Source organism: Canis aureus, chromosome 3 (genome assembly GCF_053574225.1).
Source record: "Canis aureus isolate CA01 chromosome 3, VMU_Caureus_v.1.0, whole genome shotgun sequence".
NCBI lineage: Eukaryota > Metazoa > Chordata > Mammalia > Carnivora > Canidae > Canis > Canis aureus.
Window position 1 is genome coordinate 11607051 of NC_135613.1, and position 22712 is coordinate 11629762.

Consider the following 22712-nt stretch of genomic DNA (forward strand, 5'->3'; position numbering starts at 1 on the left):
ACTAAAAGTCATTGAATCTTATATTCTGAAATGAAGAAAACTGAATATTTTGTTACATGAATTTTATCTCACTTTCAAAAATATGGATTTAGAAGAAGATATCAACTTTGTAGGGGAAGAATAAGACTAATGTGTTAACAATGGTGATGGGATTATAAATGCTTTTAATTTTTTTCTACTATTCTCCGGTACGTATGTATTATATTTCAAATGGAGGTGGTGGTGGAATAAAAGCAGTTGGGAGAGAAAAGTCTTCTCTCTTGACAAAAATCTGTGGACTTTGGAAACAATACCACGTTCTCATTATGCTGGCAGCTACACAAAGGCTAGGCCTTGTCCAGCCTGTGAAGTATACACCTATCTGTACAATGTTTACCTGCTGTTTAGTAAAACAAAGAAGCCATTTGCCTTTTGCTGTAGGGTGCCAAATAGCAGAACTGACAACCCTTTCCTTCTCCGTGTCTTTGGATGTTGTACAAACAGGGCTGTGTACTTGCATTTTGAAACAGAACAGCCCTAGGTCTCTAGCTCAGGGTATCTGGCTTCCAGCTTTAGAACTTAAATTCTCTTTGACCTGACTGGCTTCCTGTTCTTGCCTTGTGCTTCTGCTGCTCCACTGGTAAGACAAAGTGGCAAACGCTTGCTTCATTGGAGTGGGGAAGGCAATGTGTTAGATAAGTTCTTCAAAGTACTAAGAGATGAAAGGTCCAGAAAAATAAAAGGTTATTCAACCCCACTGGAGACTCGAATCACCCAAAAGTAAATGGAGAAGAAAGAACTTATGTAACAACCCTTTGTCTTCCAATAAATAAACAGATAGGATTTGAGCCATGGAGTTCCTGAGGCTTCTTTTAACCCTTGAATGGACGGTATTAGTCATAGGCTCACTAGAATGCTGAGAATTCTGCTGTGTGTGCTTAGCGAAGTTGTTTTGTTTAGATCTCACCTGACATCTTATTCTCCCAATAACTCCATACAGGTAAATGAAGGAGAATTCACAGGACAAGATAATATTGCACAGATTTTAGTTGCCTCGAAGACCACACTGTCTTCTAGGTATTTGTTGAGTAGGATTTAATTTGTTTCAACCGCCCACTTTGTTGTGACTGGCGTAGAATCTCGTGGACAGGGAAAGGAGTGCAAGATATAGGAAGTAAATATAGAGGTTGCGGAACAAATTGTAGAACCTGATCCCTTCGGTGTTTTGAAAATCTATGATTTATGTCTGTGTATCTATCTTGTATCTATGTATTTATCATATATCTACCTACCCACCTCCTACTCCATCTTGGTGAATGGATAGAAATGGCCAAATCATTACCACTGCCTATCCCCGGCAGTGAGAATAGGGCATATAGAGGTACAAGGAAGGACTCTCACTTTCTATTTTACACATTTTTGTACTGTAAACATTTTTTAATATGTTGTTTTGTACCAAAAGAGATTTAATAAAAATTGCCAATTGTAATCATAACTATACCTCTGACAGTCCTCTCAAATGTCTCACAAAGTGCTCAGAAAGAGTTAACACCGAGAATTCCAGATATTTGAAGTGAGGACAAACTCCTGATCTGGTGGTGGGGGTGGGGGAAGGGTTAGAGGTGAGAAGTAGCAGAAAGTGAAGAGGGGAGGGAAGGGAGGGCTGGCCACCCAGTTCTCACCCTAACCAATAGCACAAAAGTTCCAGGCCCAACGCCCATTTGTGCAGACTATTTCAGGAGTCAAGAATTGCATCTGAGGCCATTGTCGCTGTGACCTGGTAGAGAAGAATCAAGAGAGCTTCCAGGTTTGTCTACTTGGAGGCTGTTTGTCCTTCAGTTAGAAGGTAAAATCTCAAGCCTCAGCTAATCTGGTGGTGGTGATTGGGATGTATGCTTTTTTCTTTATGGTGTATTAACTTCTTTTTCCACAGAGCAGTAAGATACTTATGGAATAGGGCTTTATTTTTACTCATGACAAGATTAACACTAAATTTCTAACAATGTGGAATGGTTTTGCAGATAGAATGGTTTTGCAGAGGGCAAGACACAGTCTGTTGAAGCATTAGGAGACTCTTGGGTAGCCTTCGCATTGAAAGGAGGCAACACATAGTCTTTGATGATTTCACGATTTTCATGTCATCTCCCCTCGGTTTCACTCAGAGCACTTTTATGGGCATTAGGGTTGTACACAGCAAATCTCACAGTAGATAAGAATGCAATGGGATGGTCTTTGCTAACATTATACAGTGGGTTCTTACTTTATTTTCTGTCTCAGGACAAAGTCTTAAAACTCCCCTCATTCACAAGAAAGCATGAGAAATGTAGCAAAACAGTGCAGTTTGGAAAAAGATGTCTAGTGAAATCACCCTGATGTTTAGGTCCAAACATAGCCTCCCAGGATGGTGCTCTGTTCTTGGTGTCTCAGGGACATCCTTTTCCCCATAGGCTTCGCTCGTGATGGACCCATATGTGATTGAGATGAACAGCAACAGCAACCTCCCCTCAGTCCTGGATGTGCATGTCAATATTGGTGGGAGAAGCTCCTTGCCAGGAAAAATGAAAGGCAGGAAGGCCAGATGGTCTGTGAGGCCTTCAGACATGTCTAACAAAACTTTCAACCCCATCCGGGCCATCGTGGACAGCTCGAAGGTGAAGCCAAATCCAAATAAAGCCACAATTGCTCTGTCTATTGGTGAGTTGGGGACACTCTGGGGAGGGGCGATCCTTGTGTCTCACAACTGTTTGGAGAAGATAGGAGTAGAAGGGATGTCTGAGCACTGGGCCTAGAAGAGTAACATCTTGGTGGCTTTTTTTTTTTTCTCTCCCACGAAAAGGCGACCCTACTGTGTTCGGAAACCTGCCTACAGACCCTGAAGTTACACAGGCAATGAAAGATGCCCTGGACTCGGGGAAGTATAACGGCTATGCCCCCTCCATTGGTAAGCTTCTCCTGAGACTCCCTCTGGTGGCTTCCAAATCTTTAGTGTTCTTCTATTAGGAATAAATTTCTAGCAGTTCTCCCTTGCTTCCTTGATGCATGGTTCCTAAAGAGAGGCTAAAGTAAAATGGTCATTTGGATTTGGGGAGGTCTTAGAATGCTCAAACACAGCCAGCAAAGTCCAGCTTTTTTCCTGGTCTTTTTGGCGCACCAGCCCCTCCTCTCTCGGCTCCCTTCACATACTTATTTCTCACATAGCACTCCTATCCTATCATTGCTAATTCTCATATGAAGGCCTTGAGGTTAGTTGCAGCTGCTTGTCTACTGAGTCCTCTAGGTCCTAAATTAATTTACTTATTGCACTATGTTAATAGCTTCTTGGCTTTATATCTCCTTCTTTATACATTCGACAGTTAACTATGGTTCTAATCACATTCAAATGCAGTCGTAACTGTCTCAGATTAAAGAGATAAAAATAAACTAGAATATAAAGAATAGGCTGTCCTCTTGAAGGTTAGAAAGTGGTTTCTGACAGAAAGAAAGTATTCTTATTTAGGTGTTTTTAAAATATATGTTTCAGATGTATAGCTTTATAATATGACAACTGTACATACTACAAAGTGATCACCACCAAAGGCCTGGTTACCATCCATCACCACACAGTTGACCCCTTCACCCATTTTGCCCATATCCTATTCTTTTTTTTTTTTTTTCATATCCTATTCTTACTTAGGTGTAACTGTCTCCATCTATTAAATATTTCCACATTAGACATTTTAATAAAATACATGATCCTTTGACTTTATTTCAGTGTTCCACACTGTCTATACTGTACACCTAGCAACATGTTTTCTTTTTTAAAAATTATTTTAAAAAAATAAAAATTATTTTTATTTTTTTATTTGAATATAATTGACACACAATATTACTTTAGTTTCAGGTGTTCAACATAGTGATTCAAAATCTCTATATGTTATGCTGTGCTCACTGAGAATGTAGCTACCATCTGTCACCATACGACGCTATGACAATATCATTGACTATATTCCCTTCGCCGTGCCTTTTATTCTCATGACTTACTCATTCTATAACTGGAAGCTGTATCTTCCTGTCCTGTCCATCCTCCTACCATTTTGTCCATCCTCCTACCCATCTCCCTTTGACAAACATCAGTTTGTTCTCTATGGGTCTAATTTTGCTTTTTTTGTTTGTTCATTCATTTGTTTTTTAAATTCCACTTATAAGTGAAATCATGGAATTTATCTCTCTCACTCTGACTTATTTCACTTAACATGATACCCAATAGGTCCATCCATGTTGTTGCAAATGCAAAACCTAAGTACATATTTCTTTTTTCTTTTTTAAAAGATTTTATTTATTTGTTCATGAGAGACACAGAGAGAGAGAGGCAGAGACACAGGAAGAGGGAGAAGCAAGTTCTGTGCAGGGAGCCCGATGCAGAACTCGATCCTGGCATCCCAGGATCACGACCTGAGCTGAAGGTAGACACTCAACCGCTGAGCCACCCAGGTGTCCCCTAAGTACATATTTCTAACATAGAATACAAATCCAGTTTTATGCTAAAATAGAATTTCAAAAACACTTCAAAGAGGTCTGAGGGACATAATTTTTAGGTTGATTATATATACAGTTTCATAAAACAAAAATAAAAACAAAATAAGACCAAAAATAAAACAAGCTTATAACTTTTATCCCCAAAGTATTAGGGAACTGATTCAACCTGAAAAACCAGAACCAATTCTCCAATTGACAAATATTCAAGAATATGAACATTTCATGCTAATGGAAATATAGATCATAATATATATCTAGGAAAATGTTCTTCCTTATTAATAATTAAGGAAGTGCTGATTTATATAACTTCAAGACATTTATCTTAAAAAAAAAAGACATTTATCTTTAACTACCATGTGGAATATTGTGAAATATTGCATCTGGACTTTATGATTGAATGGAATCTTTTTGGAAAGAAATTTTGCAAAACATAATTTGTGTGATGCTGACTCTACTTCAAGGTCATAAGCCAACATTTGGAAATGTTGTCCAAGAATAGAATTTGAAAGAAAAAATTGTACAAAATCCCTAATCGGTATCTTATATGATCTAAAAAACTTAAAAGGGACCCAATGTATTGAATGCATTGCTTATAAATTTTTTTAAAAACATTTTATTTATATTATTTATGAGAGAGACACACACACACACACAGAGGCACAGAGACGGAGGCAGAGGGAAAAGCAGGCTCCATGCAGGGAGCCCGTGAAGGACTCAATCCTGGGACCACAAGATCATGACCTGGGCCGAAGGTAGATGCTCAACCACTGAGCCACCCAGGCATCCTGATTATAACTTCTCAAAAACATAGTCCCTGGAAGGGATTAGGAATAATCTAAATCTTTCTGTTTTTATGAAAAATAAAACAATCACAGTAACCAAGATGGTGCAGAGTATTTCATAGTTTGGAAAGTTCTCCTTATTATTATACATTTGAACTTTACATACTTTTCATACATACATTTGAACTTATTATAAAAATGTAAAACATAAAGTCAGTCTCTCTTTTCCATTGTGGGTGAGAACTAACCTGAATAGAACTGTGCTCTAAGCAGGGGCAGAAGGTAGCTGGAAGCCCTCTGGACTCTAGGGCATAGTGGTCAGTTGCCAGATGCAAACTTCCGGCTTCTTCCTTCCACTCTTTCAGGCTACTTATCCAGTCGGGAGGAGATTGCTTCGTATTACCACCGGCCTGAGGCACCCCTGGAAGCTAAGGTATGCCTTAGACAGTGTATCAGCTCTGAAACAGTATTGGGCAAACTGTACCTTTTTCCTCATTTCTATTTCACAAGGAATAAATGGTCGCAGGGGTAGTAACAAAAGGTGTGGAGAATTTCCCTGTAGCAATTTGAGGACTTCTCATATAGTGAGGCCACTAATCCATGATTATATTTAATATTATAGTATGATAATAATGTTGCATACAACTTATGTGGTGTCCTGTCTTAAGGAGACACAAAGAACTCAGAGGCTCCCCTATATTTGATTCTTTGCAAAAGATCATTAAAAAAATGTAATTTATAAACACCACATAAACATTTTAAAGATTTTACCAATAGAATCTTTCTTAAATTTGTAGCTTCCCTCATTCTCCTGAGGTTCACTCAGTTGGGAAGATCGAGATGCTATGGCATATTGAAATGATGGTGGTGCCAAGTTTAAATGCCACTATCCCTCTGTTGTCTACTGTGTGCGTTTGATATTTTTTGACAGAAGTGCCCTCAGACTGCATTTCAGAGAAGAGTCAGGCTTCAAATTTCTGGTCAAAAATAAATAAATAACCAAGTGAAAAAGTCCAAGGTCATAATGATCTCTCATGGAAGCCTATGAGTCACAAATGGCATGTCTTTTTCAAAGTGATTTACTTCTTTTTTTAAAAAAATAAAGATTTATTTATTTATTTATCTGAGAGAGAGAGAGAGAGAGAGAGAGCGAGCAGGGAGGGACAGAGGAAGAGGGAGAGAAAGAATCTCAAGCAGACTCCCTTCTGAATGTGGAGCCTGACTCGGGGCTCAATCCCATGACCCTGAGATCATAGCACAAGCCGAAATTAAGAGCCAGCTGCCTGGGGATCCCTGGGTGGCGCAGCGGTTTGGTGCCTACCTTTGGCCCAGGGCGCGATCCTGGAGACCCGGGATGGAATCCTACGTCGGGCTCCCTGCATGGAGCCTGCTTCTCCCTCCATCTATGTCTCTGCCTCTCTCTCTCTCTCTCTGTGTGACTATCATAAATAAATTTAAAAAATTAAAAAAAAAAGAGCCAGCTGCTTAACTGAATGAGGTGCCCCAAGTAATTTTTGTCTTTTAAGTGGTCAACATTTTCAAAATTTAGAAATGGACATACATAAATATATTAATTTCTTTCAATTTTGGCTTAGTACAGTCCTTACCACCTTACTGAGAACTTGGAAAGTAAGTTTATTATTGCTTCCCACTCACCTGACAATCTCTTTTCCCCTGTTGCTGTTGGAACCCCTAACAAACTAAACCTTTTATTTCTTCACAGGATGTCATTCTGACCAGTGGCTGCAGTCAGGCTATTGAACTTTGTTTAGCTGTATTGGCTAATCCAGGACAAAACATCCTAGTTCCGAGACCTGGTTTCTCTCTCTACAGGACTTTGGCTGAATCGATGGGAATTGAGGTCAAACTCTACAATTTATTGGTAAACAGCTTTTTAATTTAATTTAATTTAGTTTTTTTAAAAGATTTATTTATTTATTCATTCAGAGAGAGCGAGAGAGAGGCAGAGACACAGGCAGAGGGAGAAGCAGGCTCCACACAGGACGCCCGACGCGGGGACTCGATCCCGGGTCTCACACCCCGGGCTGCAGGCGGCGCTAAACCGCTGCGCCACCAGGGCTGCCCAACTTTTTAATTTTAGACTCAAGTGCTCAATTACTACGTCATAAAAATATATGACCATTATCTTAGCACAGAAAGATCTGGAAGTGGGTGGTGGGATCAGAAACACATTTTATTATTTAGAAGACACTGTTAGGTGAGTATTCCCCTTAAACTTTTCAGAATCATCTTAATCTCACCCTTTCTCCCTCCCCAGCCAGAGAAGTCTTGGGAAATTGACTTGAAACAACTGGAATCTCTGATTGATGAAAAGACAGCTTGTCTCATTGTTAATAATCCATCAAACCCCTGTGGGTCAGTGTTCAGTAAAAGTCATCTCCAGAAAATTCTGGCTGGTAAGTGCATCAGTCCTCATTTGATAGGAGTAGATATGGGGATGGAATCCTTTATCTGTTTCCTGGAATGAGAAAAGAGTCAGTTCCTAGCTGAGGATGGAAATGCAGGAGCTCCACTGGGGTCTCCAGTAAATAGTGTGCCACTGGAATGGTAGAAGTTGTCTACAAGGAGAAAAGGAAACATTTGCCTCATCCCCATATGTGGAAGTGAAGGTTTGAAATATCCATTGACTAAATGGCAGATTTAGGCTCTGTACCCTGGAAGAGTATAAGAAGAATTTATAGTTCTTAAAGAGGAAAACAGGGCGTCCCTGGGTGGCTCAGCAGTTTAGCGCCTGCCTTTGGCCCAGGGCATGGTCCTGAAGTCCTGGGATCGAGTCCCATATCGGGCTCCCTGCATGGAGCCTGGTTCACCTCTGCCTATGTCTCTGCCTCTCTCTCTCTCTCTCTCTCTCTCAATCTCTGTGTGTCTCTCATGAATAAATAAATAAAATCTTTAAAACACACACACAGACACACACACACACAAACATGAAATGCAAAGTAAAATAAGTCCTGGTAAATATTAATTGCTAAGGCAATTCACCTTAAAAATGATTGTTTCTCTTATTTTCAGTGGCTGCAAGGCAGTGCGTCCCCATCTTAGCTGATGAGATCTATGGAGACATGGTAAGTCTTGGGCAGGGTATATCAATACAATAATCTCAATTCCAAATTATTTCACAGGGCCTTTAGAGGTGGCATCTAGAATAACCAGAAGTAATTCTTAATCATTTCAGTGCAGCAAATCAGTATCCCTCCAGTCTTTTTTTTTTTTTTTTAAGATTTATTTATTTATTCATGAGAGACACCAAGAGAAAGAGGCAGAGACATAGGCAGAGGGAGAAGTAGTATCCCCATCGGGAGCCCAATGTGGGACTCAATCCTGGATCCTGAGATCACTCCCCGAGCAGAAAGCAGACACCCAACCACTGAGCCACACAGGAGTCCCAGTATCCCTCCACTCTTAAAAGTATAAATAGATTAGGGCGCCTGGGTGGCTCAGTTGGTTAAGCATCTGACTCTTGATTTCAGCTCGGGTCGTGATCTTAGGGTTGTGAGATCTAGTCCCTGTGTTGGGCTCTGTGTTGGTCATGGAGCCTGGTTAAGATTCTCTCTCTCTCTCCCTCTGCTCCTCTTTCTCCCCTTAAAAAAGTACATATAGATCTGCGACCCCTTCGCCAGTTTTTTGAAGTCCAAAAAGCTATGAAAATCTGATTATTTTTGAAATTCATTTGGTAGAAAAACCTGATTTAACCTGATATAAAGATATTTGTAGATATTTTATGTATCTCACAGATCCATATATTTGTCAAAAATGTAGGGAAAGGGAGAGAAAAACGTTAATATGCTTGATTAAAAGTGCTGTCCCACACTGCCCTTGGGGGTGTTACATAATATTTGATACATGTGCTACATAACTTATCCAAAATCCAAACAGTTTTGCATTCTGCAATAAATATGAGCCCAGGAATTTCAGACAACACGTTGTGGGCCTCTATTTTATTTTTAGATCTCTAATTCCAACAGGCATTCATTCCTTAGAGCAAGCTTCACTGAGTTGTACATATTCCCAGGCTAGGGTCAATGTCCTCATTGTAGGCTTCCTTTAATCCAGACCAAACACCAGGTTAAATGTCTTAGGATAGTCTCCTTTAAAGTCTGTTGGGCTCCTAGTCATGCTTCAGGGTAGAAATGAGCCCAGAAATGAGAAAGGCCCTCTCCCTAGTTATACAATTTAAAGAGTGGGAGGCATGGGGTTTGGAGGAAAGTAAGCCAGAAGACAACTCTAACAAGCATCTCCTCTCCTCAGGTGTTTTCGGATTCCAAATTTGAGCCTCTGGCTACCCTGAGCAGCAACGTCCCCATCCTGTCCTGTGGAGGGCTGGCCAAGCGCTGGTTGGTTCCTGGCTGGAGGTTGGGCTGGATCCTCATCCATGACCGAAGAGACATTTTTGGCAATGAGGTAAGAGCAATGTGGTGAAATGGTATGTCTAGTTGTGTGTGTGTGTGTGTGTGTGTGTGTGTGTGTGTGTGTGTATTATACTTTGTATGCACAGTGGTTAGGAGGTGATTTTGTTGTTGTAGAGTTGTTTTTTCCCTCTTTGTTTTTGGCCCTATTGTTCTGAGTGCCTGGAAAGATGCCCTTAAGATGGTACTAGTTATTCCTCTCCAGAACTCAGTTTTCTTATACCTGGTTCTGTGAAGAAGTTCCATCTGCTTCTTTTTTTTTTTTTAATTATTTTTATTTATTTATAATAGTCACACACAGAGAGAGAAAGAGGCAGAGACACAGGCAGAGGGAGAAGCAGGCTCCATGCACCGGGAGCCCGCCGTGGGATTCGATCCTGGATCTCCAGGATCGTGCCCCGGGCCAAAGGCAGGCGCTAAACCGCTGTGCCACCCAGAGATCCCTCCATCTGCTTCTAATTTTAGGATCACAAAAAAAGGAAACTGTAGCTCTAATCATACCAGGTATTGTTTGCAGGCTTACAGTGTGCCAGTGCTTCAAAATATACTTTTTAATTTAATCCTCATAACAACCCCACAAGGCCAGGATTAGTATTATCTACATTTTATGGTTGAGAAAAATGAGGCACTAAGATGCTGTCTAATTTGCCCGGAGTCACACAGGAGGTGTGTGACAGAGCTGGGCAAAAACCCAGGTGGTCTGATCCACTAGGACCATCATTTCCCCAGAGATTAAAAACCCAATGGGAAAAAAAAAAAGGTCAGAACAAAAGTCCCCAAAGCTGGAATGCTTAAGGAAGGCTAAATAATTAATACATTTGCTGGGGCACTTTAGATCCGAGATGGGCTGGTGAAGCTGAGTCAGAGGATCCTGGGGCCCTGCACCATCGTCCAGGGAGCTCTGAAAAGCATCCTGCGTCGCACCCCTCAGGAGTTCTACCAAAATACTCTGAGCTTCCTGAAGGTAAGGGCAGCCTGTGGCCTTCCACTTTGGAAGTCTCAGGGAAAGCCACCAGTGGAATTAGGAATAATGGGTCCTCATTTCTGCAGCAATATTCCACTATGGGGCTTCCGGTTCCATTATGTGGCATCAGTGCAACCATCTACCCTTACATTTCTCTCATTGGCAATTCACTCTGCTCCTGGCCAAAGGCTTCAGGTGATAGGACTTTCTCGTTGACTCCTTATGCCAGCAGAGCAGGCTTAAATTACCTGCCTTCAGTGTTGGCTCTATTTTTGGTTTTCTTTTACTTAAATCTGGATCCTTGACCTCTTTCTGCCTCCTCTTGTAGTCCAATGCTGATCTTTGCTATGGAGCTTTGGCTGCCATTCCTGGACTCCGGCCAGTCCGCCCTTCCGGGGCCATGTACCTCATGGTAAGTATGTGGGTGGCAAGCATTTGCTGTGGGGCAAGCAGAATCCAGTCTGCAGCACTCACAGAGACAACCAGCTAAGTTTCTGGGCCAGTTAGTTTAGGAATCACCTTGTTCTGAATTGTCCCACTAACATGATTTAACCTCAGTGTTAAAAAAAAAAAAAGGAACCCTCTTAAAATGACTTAATGCCTCAATTCAGAAAATCATTTTATGTGTAGATACAGAGAAGATATAAGACACAAATAAGAGGTTTTCCACATGATTGTACTTCTCAACTAGGAATGATACTGGTTCCCTAGAGGTGTTTGAGAATATTTGGGAATTTTGTTTGCAGAATGACTTGGGGCGAGTGTGTGAGGGGATGCTATTGGCATTTTGTGCACTGGGGATACTAAATATTTTCCAATGGGTGGGATTGTTCCATGCAGTCAAGAATTGCCTGGCCCATAATGCTTATATTGCCTTTTTAAGAGAAACACTGGCATTCTGTTTGTAGCTCTCATTTATCATGGTCCAGAAAGGAATGCTTCAAAAAACTAAAATATTAATATAAATATATCCTCTCTTCCCTATGAAAAATTCATTGAGCTCCTAAGTGTTAGAACTCTTAGCTACTAGTAGTAGAGTTCCAAGATATTTTTTTAGAGCAGTCCCTACCTTAATTTATAGCTTAGGGAGTTGGCCTGTTTTTTCCCTCCTTCTGATAAGTTTGCCTCTCTCCGTTATTGGTATAGGTTGGAATTGAGATGGAACATTTCCCAGAATTTGAGAATGATGTGGAGTTCACAGAGCGGTTAGTTGCTGAACAATCAGTCCACTGCCTCCCAGCCACGGTGAGTGCTTCTGTCTCTCTCAGGACATTCTCAACCGTTTCTAGAGCCTCAGGAGCTCTCCCTGAGCTGGTCTTTAACCTGATTTTTCTCATCTGCCAAGAAAATGTATTCTTATTTGATAAGATTTAAACTGATGTGTCTTGTGGCCTCTATTTAAAATTTGTTTCTCCTCCATCATTATCTCATCTGTACTGGGAAGAAAAGTTGTGGCCATACATTGTAGGTGAAGGGAAACAAGCTTGTCCCACAAGTTTTCCCACCCTCCAGCCCCCAAACCCCCCTGGAATGAAAGGTTGTTGTTTTTTTTTTTAAGATTTTATTTGTGATGCCTGGGTGGCTCAGCAGTTGAGCAACTGCCTTTGGCTCAGGGTGTGATCCTGTAGTCCTGGGATTGAGTCCCACATCAGTAGGGAGTCTGCTTCTCCCTTTGCCTGTGTCTCTGCCTTTCTCTCTAGAAAAAAAATTTTTTTTTAATTTGAGAGAGAGAGCGAGAGTAAGCCCACAGGGAGAGGGAGAAGCAAACTCCCTACTGAGTTGACAGCCCGATGTGGGGCTCAATCCCAGGACTCTGAGATCATGACCTGAGGTGAAGGCACATGCTTAATGGACTGGGCCACCTAGATGCCCAAAGTCAAGGGTTTTTAAAGACAAAAGGGAATGCTTGTATATATTGTTTATAAAGAATTTTGATTGTTTGGTGACAGGAAACTAATCTTGGCTAAATATGATTGGTTATTAAGACTATCACTGAGCAGTCTCTTACTATAGCAAGTTGCAGTAAAAAGTAACTAAGGAGGGATCCCTGGGTGGCGCAGTGGTTTGGCGCCTGCCTTTGGCCCAGGGCGCGATCCTGGAGACCCGGGATTGAATCCCACGTCGGGCTCCCGGTGCATGGGGCCTGCTTCTCCCTCTGCCTGTGTCTCTGCCTCTCTCTCTGTGTGACTATCATAAATAAAAAAAATAATTATAAAAAAAAAAAAAAAGTAACTAAGGAGTCCTTGTAAGATTTGTGGTTTGGCCTAGTTCAAAAGTTCATAGTTTCACTGGTGAAGAGGTGCATACAGTCCATCTCCTCAATGACCTCCTGGCTCCATTTTAAAACCTTGTAACATTAAAAGACAAACAAAAGGGGATCCCAAAAGCGCCTGCCTTTGGCCCAGGGCGCGATCCTGGAGACCTGGGATCTAGTCCCACGTCAGGCTCCTGGTGCATAGAGCCTGCTTCTCCCTCTGCCTGTGTCTCTGCCTCTCTCTCTCTCACTGTGTGCCTATCATAAATAAATTGAAAAAAAAAAAAAAAACAACAAAAAACAAAAAACAAAAACAAAAAAACCTTGTGACAAAAGTGACACCATTTCATTTCACCTTCCACAGTGTAACTGAGTAAACTGATAGCTCTGAATAAATGACATCGCTGCTTCTTGCTGATTAGGACCCTGGTCATTTTAGGGGAGTTTAGTACCAGATTCAATTGCTATGAGAATAATGGGCTCTTATTTTTGCAGTGCTTCGAGTACCCGAATTTCTTCCGAGTGGTAATCACAGTCCCCAAAGTGATGATGCTGGAGGCCTGTAGCCGGATCCAGGAGTTCTGCGAGCTGCACTACCATTGTGCTGAAGGGAGCCAGGAGGAGTGTGACAAATAGGCCCAAGTCCATTCTCTTGAGTAGGTGCCCCATCTGGGGAGGGCTGGACTAGGCCTTGCTCTTGTTCCTTAAGAGGAATCAGGCACCCCTACTGGGAGAGGGGCCTCGAAAGCACATCAGGGGTTCAGAATGGCTCGTGCTTTCCCCTAGCTATGTCCACATACACACTCTGAATCCCAGATTCTCCTCTCACTCTGCTCTGGAGTGACTCACTCATTCCTGAATATGTCCCCTCCTATATGACTTCCTCCTTTTCTCCTGAGAGTACGAGGTGAGCAAAATTTACTAGAAAGTGGAAGAGACAAGAAAAGTTAAAGCTCATGATGAGAGAAAAAAAGAGATTGAGAAAATTTGTGTCCCCAAACATTTCCTCATATTATATCAGTAAGAACACACTCTCCAGTCAGGTCTAAGGCCCAATTCTGTTACTGCTTCACTTCAGGTATATACCTCGCTTTATGCAATAGAACTATAACGAAAGACGTTGGGAACACATATATTTGGTTAATTGGATTTTAAACACATTAGCAAAATTTCCTGATTTGACGGATCCCTTACAGAAACCTTCTCATTGATTTTTTTTGAAGAATGATTGATTACATGGGGCACCTGGCTGGCTCAGTCCATACATGTGACTCGTGATCTTGGGGTCATGAGTTTGACCCCTTTGGGTGCAGAGATTACATACACACATACATACATAAATAGAATTATTGATTGTAAAGGTAATCAATGGACTTTCTAAATTTAGATATGTGTACATCAGGATTACTTAAAATGAGGGCACATCTATACTTAAAAAAAAAAAGGAGGAATCATAGGACCTTCCAGAAATACTGTGGTATTAGGTCCAGAAATATCCTATCATTTTTATGGAATCATTGCTTTTGCTGTAATGTTGATATTGATTTATTGATATATATATTATATTATCTTTTCATATGTTTTCTAAGAAACATTTATATTGACAAGATCCTTTATTTTGCCAAGGGCATAAATTATTGTTTTTCTTCTTTTTTTAAAAAAAATAAATTTTACTAAGTATGCTCTTTTGTGGTGTGGTTTTTCTCCTCTGTGGGGAATTCATATTTCCAGGTGCTGTTCATTGTTCAGTCTGATTGATGCTTTATTTATTTCTTTGTCCATGTACTGACCTTTGGAGCTATTTAAGAAATACTATGCCTAAAACATTTTATTTGGGAGTTCAACTCTGGCTTCCTACTTTACAAACAAGGCAAACTAAGAAGTTTATTATTATAAACCTCTGGCCTTTGACTTCACACTTTCAACTCTTTGGAATTTCCAATCTCTGGTCCCAAATTCCTATGCTCTGGATCCACTAACCACTCATTAGTGAATGAAACTGAATGGGTTCAGTTGACCCAGGAAATGAGAGGTATTAAATATCTTTCATTAGGGGCCTTTTGCCTGCATATCCTCTTAGGCACAGTTGACTAGTTTTTCCCTCACAACTTCCCTTAGAGGAAAGCATCAAGTTATCTTGCGAGGTTGGGAGGAGGAGCATACCATCTTCAGTCTGGAGATTAGTCACTAAGAGAAATTTTCCTTATCTATAGAAGAGACACATCAGGTCTCAACCCTGCCAGTCACACCCAGTTAGTTTCCTTTACAAAAATAAACATCGAATGTCCGCATGGAGTGAGTTCCCACTAAAATTTACGTTTTAATTTTCTTTGGCAAATCCAGAGGGAACATAGAACAATTGAGATGATAAAGATTTGTTTCCTGTATGCCATCAATGCCAAGAATTTTCCCAAAGCGCCTTTCCCCCTATACCTCCTTGGCACCAACCCCTGAAAGATCTCCGTCCAGAAATCCACAGGAACACTTGGTGGTTTACACAAGACATTTGATCTTAACATGTACATATAATTCTATCCAGCTTTACTGGATTCTACTCAGACTTCTTAAACATCCGAATTTCATGTCTATGTTTTGATAAAGGAGTCAAGGAAATACTCAAACATTAAAAAATAATAATAATAATAATAATACACGCACACAGCACATTTCAAAAGATGCAAACGAACAAAACCCAGAAACATTCCTCATGCCTGTCCTCCAGCCTCCCAGACCCTTGTCCCCTGAGGTGACCAGTTAGCAGTTGCTGGTCCCTTCTTAGAGATTCTTCTGTGCATCTGTAAACGTGTGTGTTTTCCCTTTTTCCTTTTTCAAAGTAACTATTACTCAGCTTTATAATTCAGCTTTCTATGGAAGACAAAGAAAGGATATTTCTGAGGCGCCCATCACCTGGGTGTTTCTAGATAAAAAGAACCCCAGGGCCGGGCTGCTTGCAAACAAGATTAAAATCCCCCCCGGAGAGAGCTTCTCGATGCTTCGCGGGCAGCTGCGGCAGGAGGGTGGGTGGCGTCTGAGCTTCCCAGAGAAAGCAATGCGTTCAAGTCTGTGCAATCACCCTTCTTTCTAAGCCAGAGCACCGCCCATCGGGTAACTGGCCAGTATCCCACGGCTGGTACCAGCCCGCCTCCCACCCCAGCCCCACGAGCCCTCAACGCCAAGGCAGCGGGCGGGAGCAAAGCAGAGAGAGGAGAAGCTACGGCTGCGCAGGCGCCAATGCAAGGGCGGGCGGGCGGAGGGGGGCGGCGGTGCAGCCCGGGGCGCATGCGCGGTCCCGGGCGCCGAAGGGCCGCTCAGGGCGCAGGCGCAGAACGCGAGCAGCCGCCGAGCCTCGCTCTAGGTGGCAGGTGCTGGGTTTTCCTCGGTTGGGGAGGTTTCCCTTCGGTTGCCTCCTCCAGCTTCATTCTCGGACCCGCACCCTGTGGAGAAGTTCTCTTCCTCGTTTGCCCGCTGTCTGGGCCACATGTGGCAGGAGGCTTCCCGGAAGCTGACACATCCCTAGGTATTGTAAACACCTGTTAAATAAGTGAACTGTACGTTTTTCTTTTCCTCACCCTGGGCCGCCCCAGCGAGTCCGATGAGAGGCAGAAACAGGGATTCCCGGTAGCTGTTAGTAGCTGACAGCAAATGTGTGGTCCCTGGAACTTTTTTCCCCCCAAAGAATTGTGTCCTTTATAATCCTGAGTACCTGGCTTGTAGGTTTGGATCTCTACTTGGGCAGGAAAATGAATCCACCGCTAGGCTCCACACACTATCCGTATTACTACCAGAAGGGGCTGTATGTTAAGTACCCTAAAGGTCGACCTGAATTCCCGGTGCCTCTTATTCACGCTCATTTATTTTAAACAATTTGGGTATGTTTACAAGCAAGTTTCATAGGGTTTCCTAGAACCTACAAATCTGCCTGATTTCTGTGGGTCAGATTGTTACACAGCACCTTCCAAAGAAGAATTGAGGTATATGGGATCCCCGGGTGGCTCAGCGGTTTAGCGCCGGCCTTTGGCCCAGGGAGTGATTCTGGAGTCCTGGGATCGAGTCCCACGTCGGGCTCCCTGCGTGGAGCCTGCTTCTCCCTCTGCCTGTGTCTCTGCCTCTCTCCCTCTCTGTCACTCATGAATAAATTAAAAAAAAAAAGTATATCATGTGGGAGATGATGCTATTTCTGCTAAGGAAACAGTGGGATGAACTAGCAAGTATGTCTTAATTTTTGTCAGTGTTTCAAGCATGGGAAAGAATTCTTGCTCTTTGAGACGTTTACTCATTTGGTAACTGAAATGCAAAGTACTTTTTGGAATTCAAGGGAGGTAGGTTATTCCTTATTTAAAAAATAAATTCACAGGAGTTCTTACTTTGGCCGCACACATACTAAAATTGAAACAATACAGAGATGAGCATGGTATTAGCAGTGCAAATTCGACAGCACCTTAAAAGGATTATACACCGGGGCGCCTGGGTGGCTCAGCAGTTAAGTGTCTGCCTTCAGCCCAGGGCGTGATCCTGGAGTCCCGGGATCGAGTCCCGCATTCGGCTCCCTTCATGGAGCCTGCTTCTCCCTCTGCCTATGTCTCTACCTCTCTCTGTCTCGTGAATAAATAAATCTAAAAAATAGATAAATAAAAGGATTATACACCATTTGGTCATGGGATTAATTCCAGAAATCCAAGAATCTTACAACATAAGAAAATCAATCAACGTAATACACAACCACGACGAAATGAAGGGTAAAACAACACATCATAGATGCAGACAAAGCATTTGACAATATTCTACATTCTATTATGCTAAAAACAGTCAAGCTAGAAATAGAAAAAAATGACATCAACATATTATAGGCCATCCATGAAAATCCATTGCTAACATCATAATAGTGAAAGGCTAAAAGCCTTTCCAAGGATGCCCACTCTCACCAGTTCTACAGTTGTATTCAACACCATATTGGAAGTCCTAGCCAGAGCATATAGGAAAGAAAAAGAAATAAAAGGCATCCAAATTAGAAAAGAAGCAGTAAAATTATCTCTATTGTTAGATGACATGATCTTATAGATAGAAAACCCTAAATAGTCCATGAGAAAACTAGAGCATATCAACTATACATCAATAAAAAAATAAAAATTAAAAGCAAAATTCATTAAAAAAACCCAACCTAGTACAACTAACAATTGAATTCAGCAAAGCTGCAAGATTCAAAATCAACACAAATCAGTTGTGTTTCTGTATATTAACAACAATCTGAAAAGGACATCAAGAGACTCATTTAGCATCAAAAAGAATAAAATACTTGGAAATAAACCTAACCAAGAAGATGAAAAGTGAAAAGATGCTCAATATTACTATTCATCAGAGAAATGCAAAACAAAACCACAATGAGCTATCATCCCATGCCCATTAGGATGATTATAAAGAAAGGAAGGGAGGGAGGGAGGGAGGAAGGAGAAAGGAAGAGAGAAAGAAAGGAAAAGAAAAGTGCTGGAAAGGATATGAAGAAATTGGAACCGTTGTCCACTGTTGGTAAGAATGTAAAATGGTACAGCCACCATGGAAAACATTATGGCAGTTTCTCAAAAAATTAGAAATGGAACTACCATATGATCCAGCAATACTACTTCAGGGTATATATCCAAAATTGAAAGCAGGATGTCAAAGAGATATTTGTAAATCTATGTTCATAACAGCATTATTCACAAGAGTCAAGAGGTGGAAGCAATCCAGATGTTCACTGATGATTGAATGAATAAACAAAAGGTGGTGTATACATGCAACAGAAAACTATCCAGCCTTAAAAAAGGAAGGAAATGCTATAACATGGATAAACCTTGAGAATATTATGTGAAGTGAAATAAGCCAGTCACGAAATGACAAAGAATTTATGATTCCACTTCCACGAGGTTATCTAAAGTAGTCAATTTCACAGAATCAAAGTAAAATGGTGATTACCAGGCATCTTGTTTTGTAGGTATAGAGTTCATATTTGCAAGATGAAAAAGTTGTGGAGATTTCTTTTACAACAATGTGAATATACTAAACATTACTGAACTGTACACTTATGCTTAGTTAAGGTGGTAAATTTTATGCTGTTTCTTTTCTATCTAATAAAAAAAAAGTAGATCCTAAGAGTTCTCATCACACGGAAGGAAACAATTTTTTTTCTTGTTTGCTGTATCTATATGAGATGATGGATGTTAATTTACTGTAGAAATCATTTCACAATATGTATCTTATGCTGTACCCCTTAAACTTACATAGTGCTATACGTCAATTATATCTCAATTAAACTGGGATAAAAATTGAAAGCCACAAAAATGTAAAGTTTTTTTGTCTGTTTTATTTTCTTATATATGTTCAGTGCCCTGAACAGCCTCTGACACATAATAGGTACTCAAACCACATTGGATGAATGAATGAATGAAAAATACAAAGACTAATATATTGCCATTACTTTTTATCTTCTTGTTAAGTAAACTTGTTAAGTGGTTACTTAACACTTGTTAAGTGGTTCAACCACTTGTTAAGTGGTTCAACCACTGAGCCACCCAGGTGATCACTGATCTGACATTTTATAATAGAAGTAGACAAAGTGGGAATCCCTAGGTGGCTCAGCAGTTTGGCACCTGCCTTTGGCCCAGGGCATGATCCTGGTGTCCGGGGATCCAGTTCCACGTCGGGCTCCCTGCATGGAGCCTGCTTCTCCCTCTGCCTGTGTCTCTGCCTCTCTCTCCTCTGTGTCTTTCATGAATAAATAAATAAAATCTTAAAAAAAAAAAGTCGACTGTCAGTTTGGCTTCCACAAGTGGAAGATAAGAAATTTCCAGTGTAATTTATATGCTACACTAGTCCTCTTTAAGAACTTTGGTTCAGGGATGCCTGGGTGGCTCAGTGGTTGAGTGTCTCTGCCTTTGGCTCAGGTTGTGATCCCAGAGTCCTGGGATCAAGTCCCACATCAGGCTCCCCATAGGGAGCCTGCTTCTCTCTCTTCCTATATCTCTACCTCTCTCATGAATAAATAAAACCTGTAAAAAAAAAAATAAGAATTTTGGTTCATGTGTTCTCTAAATAATTTTGAGTTCTGACTTTGAAATTTTTAAACACATATAAAGTACAATTAACACCCATATACTCGTCATCCATTATCAAGACTGCCGTATTTCTTCTTTCCTGCTTGCTGCCTTTGTTGAAGGATTATAAAGTAAATCCTGGGCATGTGTTGTTTTCCCTCAAACTCCTGGTATGCATCTCCAAAACTGTAATTGCTTAGTCACAGTGACGCATTACACCAATAATTAGATCTCTTCAGTTGTCTTCAAAATGTCTTTTATAGTTGGTTAATTAAAATTAGGATCCAAACAAGGTTCAAACTTACTTTTAGTTCTCTTAAATCTCTTTTAATCTTTTCATGCCATTGACTTGTTGCAGAAATCGTTGTCCTGTGGAATGAATGTCCTACACTCATTTTAAGTGTGTTTGTTTGCTTCCTGCTGCTGTCATTTAACTCATTCTTCTAAACCCCAGATGTCCATTAAATGGAATTTTAACTCTAGAACATGCATTTTCAAAAGGAATGATATTAGAAAATTTACATCATTCCTTTTCTCTCTTGATCTTGTATTTCGAGTCCATGTTTGCCCCCAATTTTGTGTTAATGTAGTCCTTTATTATCGCCGAAAGTGTTGTATTGATCATATTTCTCTTCAACAAAAATATAGACTGAAATGGCAGACTGCTAGGTATCCTAACACCCATTTCTCCTCTTTTTCGGTAGTAAAATACCTGGACAGGAAACCCGTTTCATGTGAATTTCTCAACTTGGGGTCCCAGACTATTCAGATAATTTGAACATCAAGCCCATGTGAAGGAACACTCATGATTAGATTCTTAGGGGGAGAGGTTTTTTTTTTTTTCCTTCCCAGAAAAAGGAAATTTCTTTTGAATCCATCTTTTCATTCATGTTTAGTATTTGGAGGGTCCTGACTTTGTGCAGAGTCTAAATTTTAACTCCCTGCCTTACATGGGCCTAAGGTCTCCCCTCCTAGTATTAAAATCCAAACCCTTGGGTTGCTGAGCTAGTACCAGCGTAAGTGTACTCTTATTGTTCTGCTTTTCAGTTCCTCTTTACCTTTGTGCCTTGGGAGATTACCTTATTGTCTTGCAAGTTTAGCTCTAATCTGAAAATATTTGTTAGAGTTGATCCAGCATATCTAGGTGTTTTGAAGGCAAAACATTTTCATATGTTATCTAGTTTCTGATATGGCTCTAGAAACTGCCATACTTGTAGCTCCCTCTAATCTGATGCTTCCTCCTTCCATTCTTTCCCCCTGGAATCCTTATTCCAATGCAGATAAAATTCCCCGTCATTCCCAGATTCTTTAGAATGTTCCTTTACCTCTTTGCCTTAACTGCAACTTGGCTGTTCCCCCAGAGACACTGCCATGCCTAGAGCCAGTTCAAACTATCTCTCTGAGGGAGTCCTGTGATAACCATCCTTCTTTAAAATATAGGCTATATTATTTTATACCCTTTCTGTGCACTTTCCTTTGTTTACTTAGGACCTTGAGACGTGGGACATTTCAACATTCCTGTGACTAATACCCTAACTTCCAGGCCTCCTGCTGGTCTTAAACTGGAGAAGCTATAAATCCTACCCCAGGGATGCCTGGGTGGCTCAGTGGTTGAGCATCTGCCTTTGGCTCAGGTAGTGATCCTGGGGTCCTGGGATTGGGTCCCGCATTAGGATCCCTACAGAGAGCCTGCTTCTCCTTCTGCCTATGTCTCTGCCTCTTTTTCTGTGTCTATCATGAATAAACAAATATAATCTTTTAAAAATCCCTTTGTTTTAAAATATATCATTAATGATACAATTAAAAATCATACACCCCTGGGGGCACCTGGCTGGCTCAGTCAGTAGAGCCTGTGACTCTTGATCTCAGGGTTGTGAGTTTGAACCTCACATTGGGTGCAGAGACTACTTGCAAATAAAATCTTTTTTTTTTTTAATTTTTTTTATTTATTTATTTATGATAGTCACACACACACACACACACACACAGAGAGAGGCAGAGACATAGGCAGAGGGAGAAGCAGGCTCCATGCAGCGGGAGCCCGATGTGGGATTCGATCCCGGGTCTCCAGGATCACGCCCTGGGCCAAAGGCAGGCGCTAAACCGCTGCGCCACCCAGGGATCCCTGCAAATAAAATCTTAAAGAAAAAATCATCAGGACACCTGGGTGGCTCAGTGGTTGAGTGTCTGCCTTTGGGCTCAGGGCATGATCCTGGAGTCCCAGGATGGAGTCCCACATCGGGCCCCCTGTATGGAGCCTGCTTCTCCCTTTGCTGGTGTCTCTGCCTCTCTCTCTCTCAGTGTCTCTCATGAATAAATAAATCTTTAAAAAAAAAAAACCATATACCCTTGAATAGACATTTCTCGAAAAAAATATGCAGTGCCCAACAATTTTATAAAAAGATGACTGACATCATCATTGGTCATTAAGGAAATGCAAGTCAAAACACAGTATAATATCACTTCTCATCCACTGAGATGACTTGTAACAAAAACAAACAATAAAGTAACAAGTGTTGGCAAGGCCATGGAGAAATAGGAACTCTTGTTTGTGGGTGGTGGGAAAGCAAAATGGTATAGTTTTTTTTTTTTTTCAAAGAGAATGAACGTATTTATTGTTCCTAAAATAATTTTGCCAGTTTTACATATTACATAGTCACAGTATTAGAATGTAAAACCAAGTAGCAGATGAAATTAAGATACCATGTCCATTTAGCCCATACT

General features: G+C 41.0%; 2 protein-coding genes and 1 long non-coding RNA gene across 3 annotated transcripts in view; 2 read left to right on the forward strand and 1 right to left on the reverse strand.

Moving 5' to 3' along the window:
- The window catches only part of LOC144308728 (uncharacterized), a 37161-nt gene extending 24323 nt beyond the window's left edge, over positions 1-12838 (reverse strand). The window contains exon 1 of the long non-coding RNA XR_013375068.1: positions 5525-12838. This is a non-coding gene — a long non-coding RNA (uncharacterized LOC144308728). The remainder of the gene's footprint in view (positions 1-5524) is intronic.
- Positions 1682-14601, forward strand: TAT (tyrosine aminotransferase). The gene is made up of 12 exons (XM_077889609.1): positions 1682-1825; positions 2427-2673; positions 2816-2920; positions 5642-5709; positions 7000-7158; positions 7555-7693; positions 8310-8362; positions 9546-9698; positions 10539-10667; positions 10996-11079; positions 11814-11912; positions 13417-14601. The coding sequence occupies exons 2-12, from the start codon at positions 2439-2441 to the stop codon at positions 13555-13557; spliced, it is 1365 nt and encodes a 454-aa protein (XP_077745735.1). The 5' UTR covers positions 1682-1825; positions 2427-2438; the 3' UTR covers positions 13558-14601.
- Positions 14602-16239: 1638 nt separating this feature from the next.
- The window catches only part of ZNF19 (zinc finger protein 19), a 98994-nt gene continuing 92521 nt past the window's right edge, over positions 16240-22712 (forward strand). Inside the window, exon 1 of the mRNA XM_077889845.1 lies at positions 16240-16438. The gene's annotated coding sequence lies outside the window, so the exon portion shown is untranslated. The remainder of the gene's footprint in view (positions 16439-22712) is intronic.

What these genes read in the sequence shown, in the direction of transcription:
- TAT (XM_077889609.1), top strand. Translation starts at nt 2,439, where the DNA reads ATGGACCCATATGTGATTGAGATGAACAGCAACAGCAACCTCCCCTCA. An exon ending in CGGCTATGCCCCCTCCATTG is followed by an intron (nt 2,921 to 5,641) that starts GTAAGCTTCTCC and finishes CCACTCTTTCAG; the next exon opens with GCTACTTATCCAGTCGGGAG. An exon ending in TCAAACTCTACAATTTATTG is followed by an intron (nt 7,159 to 7,554) that starts GTAAACAGCTTT and finishes CTCCCTCCCCAG; the next exon opens with CCAGAGAAGTCTTGGGAAAT.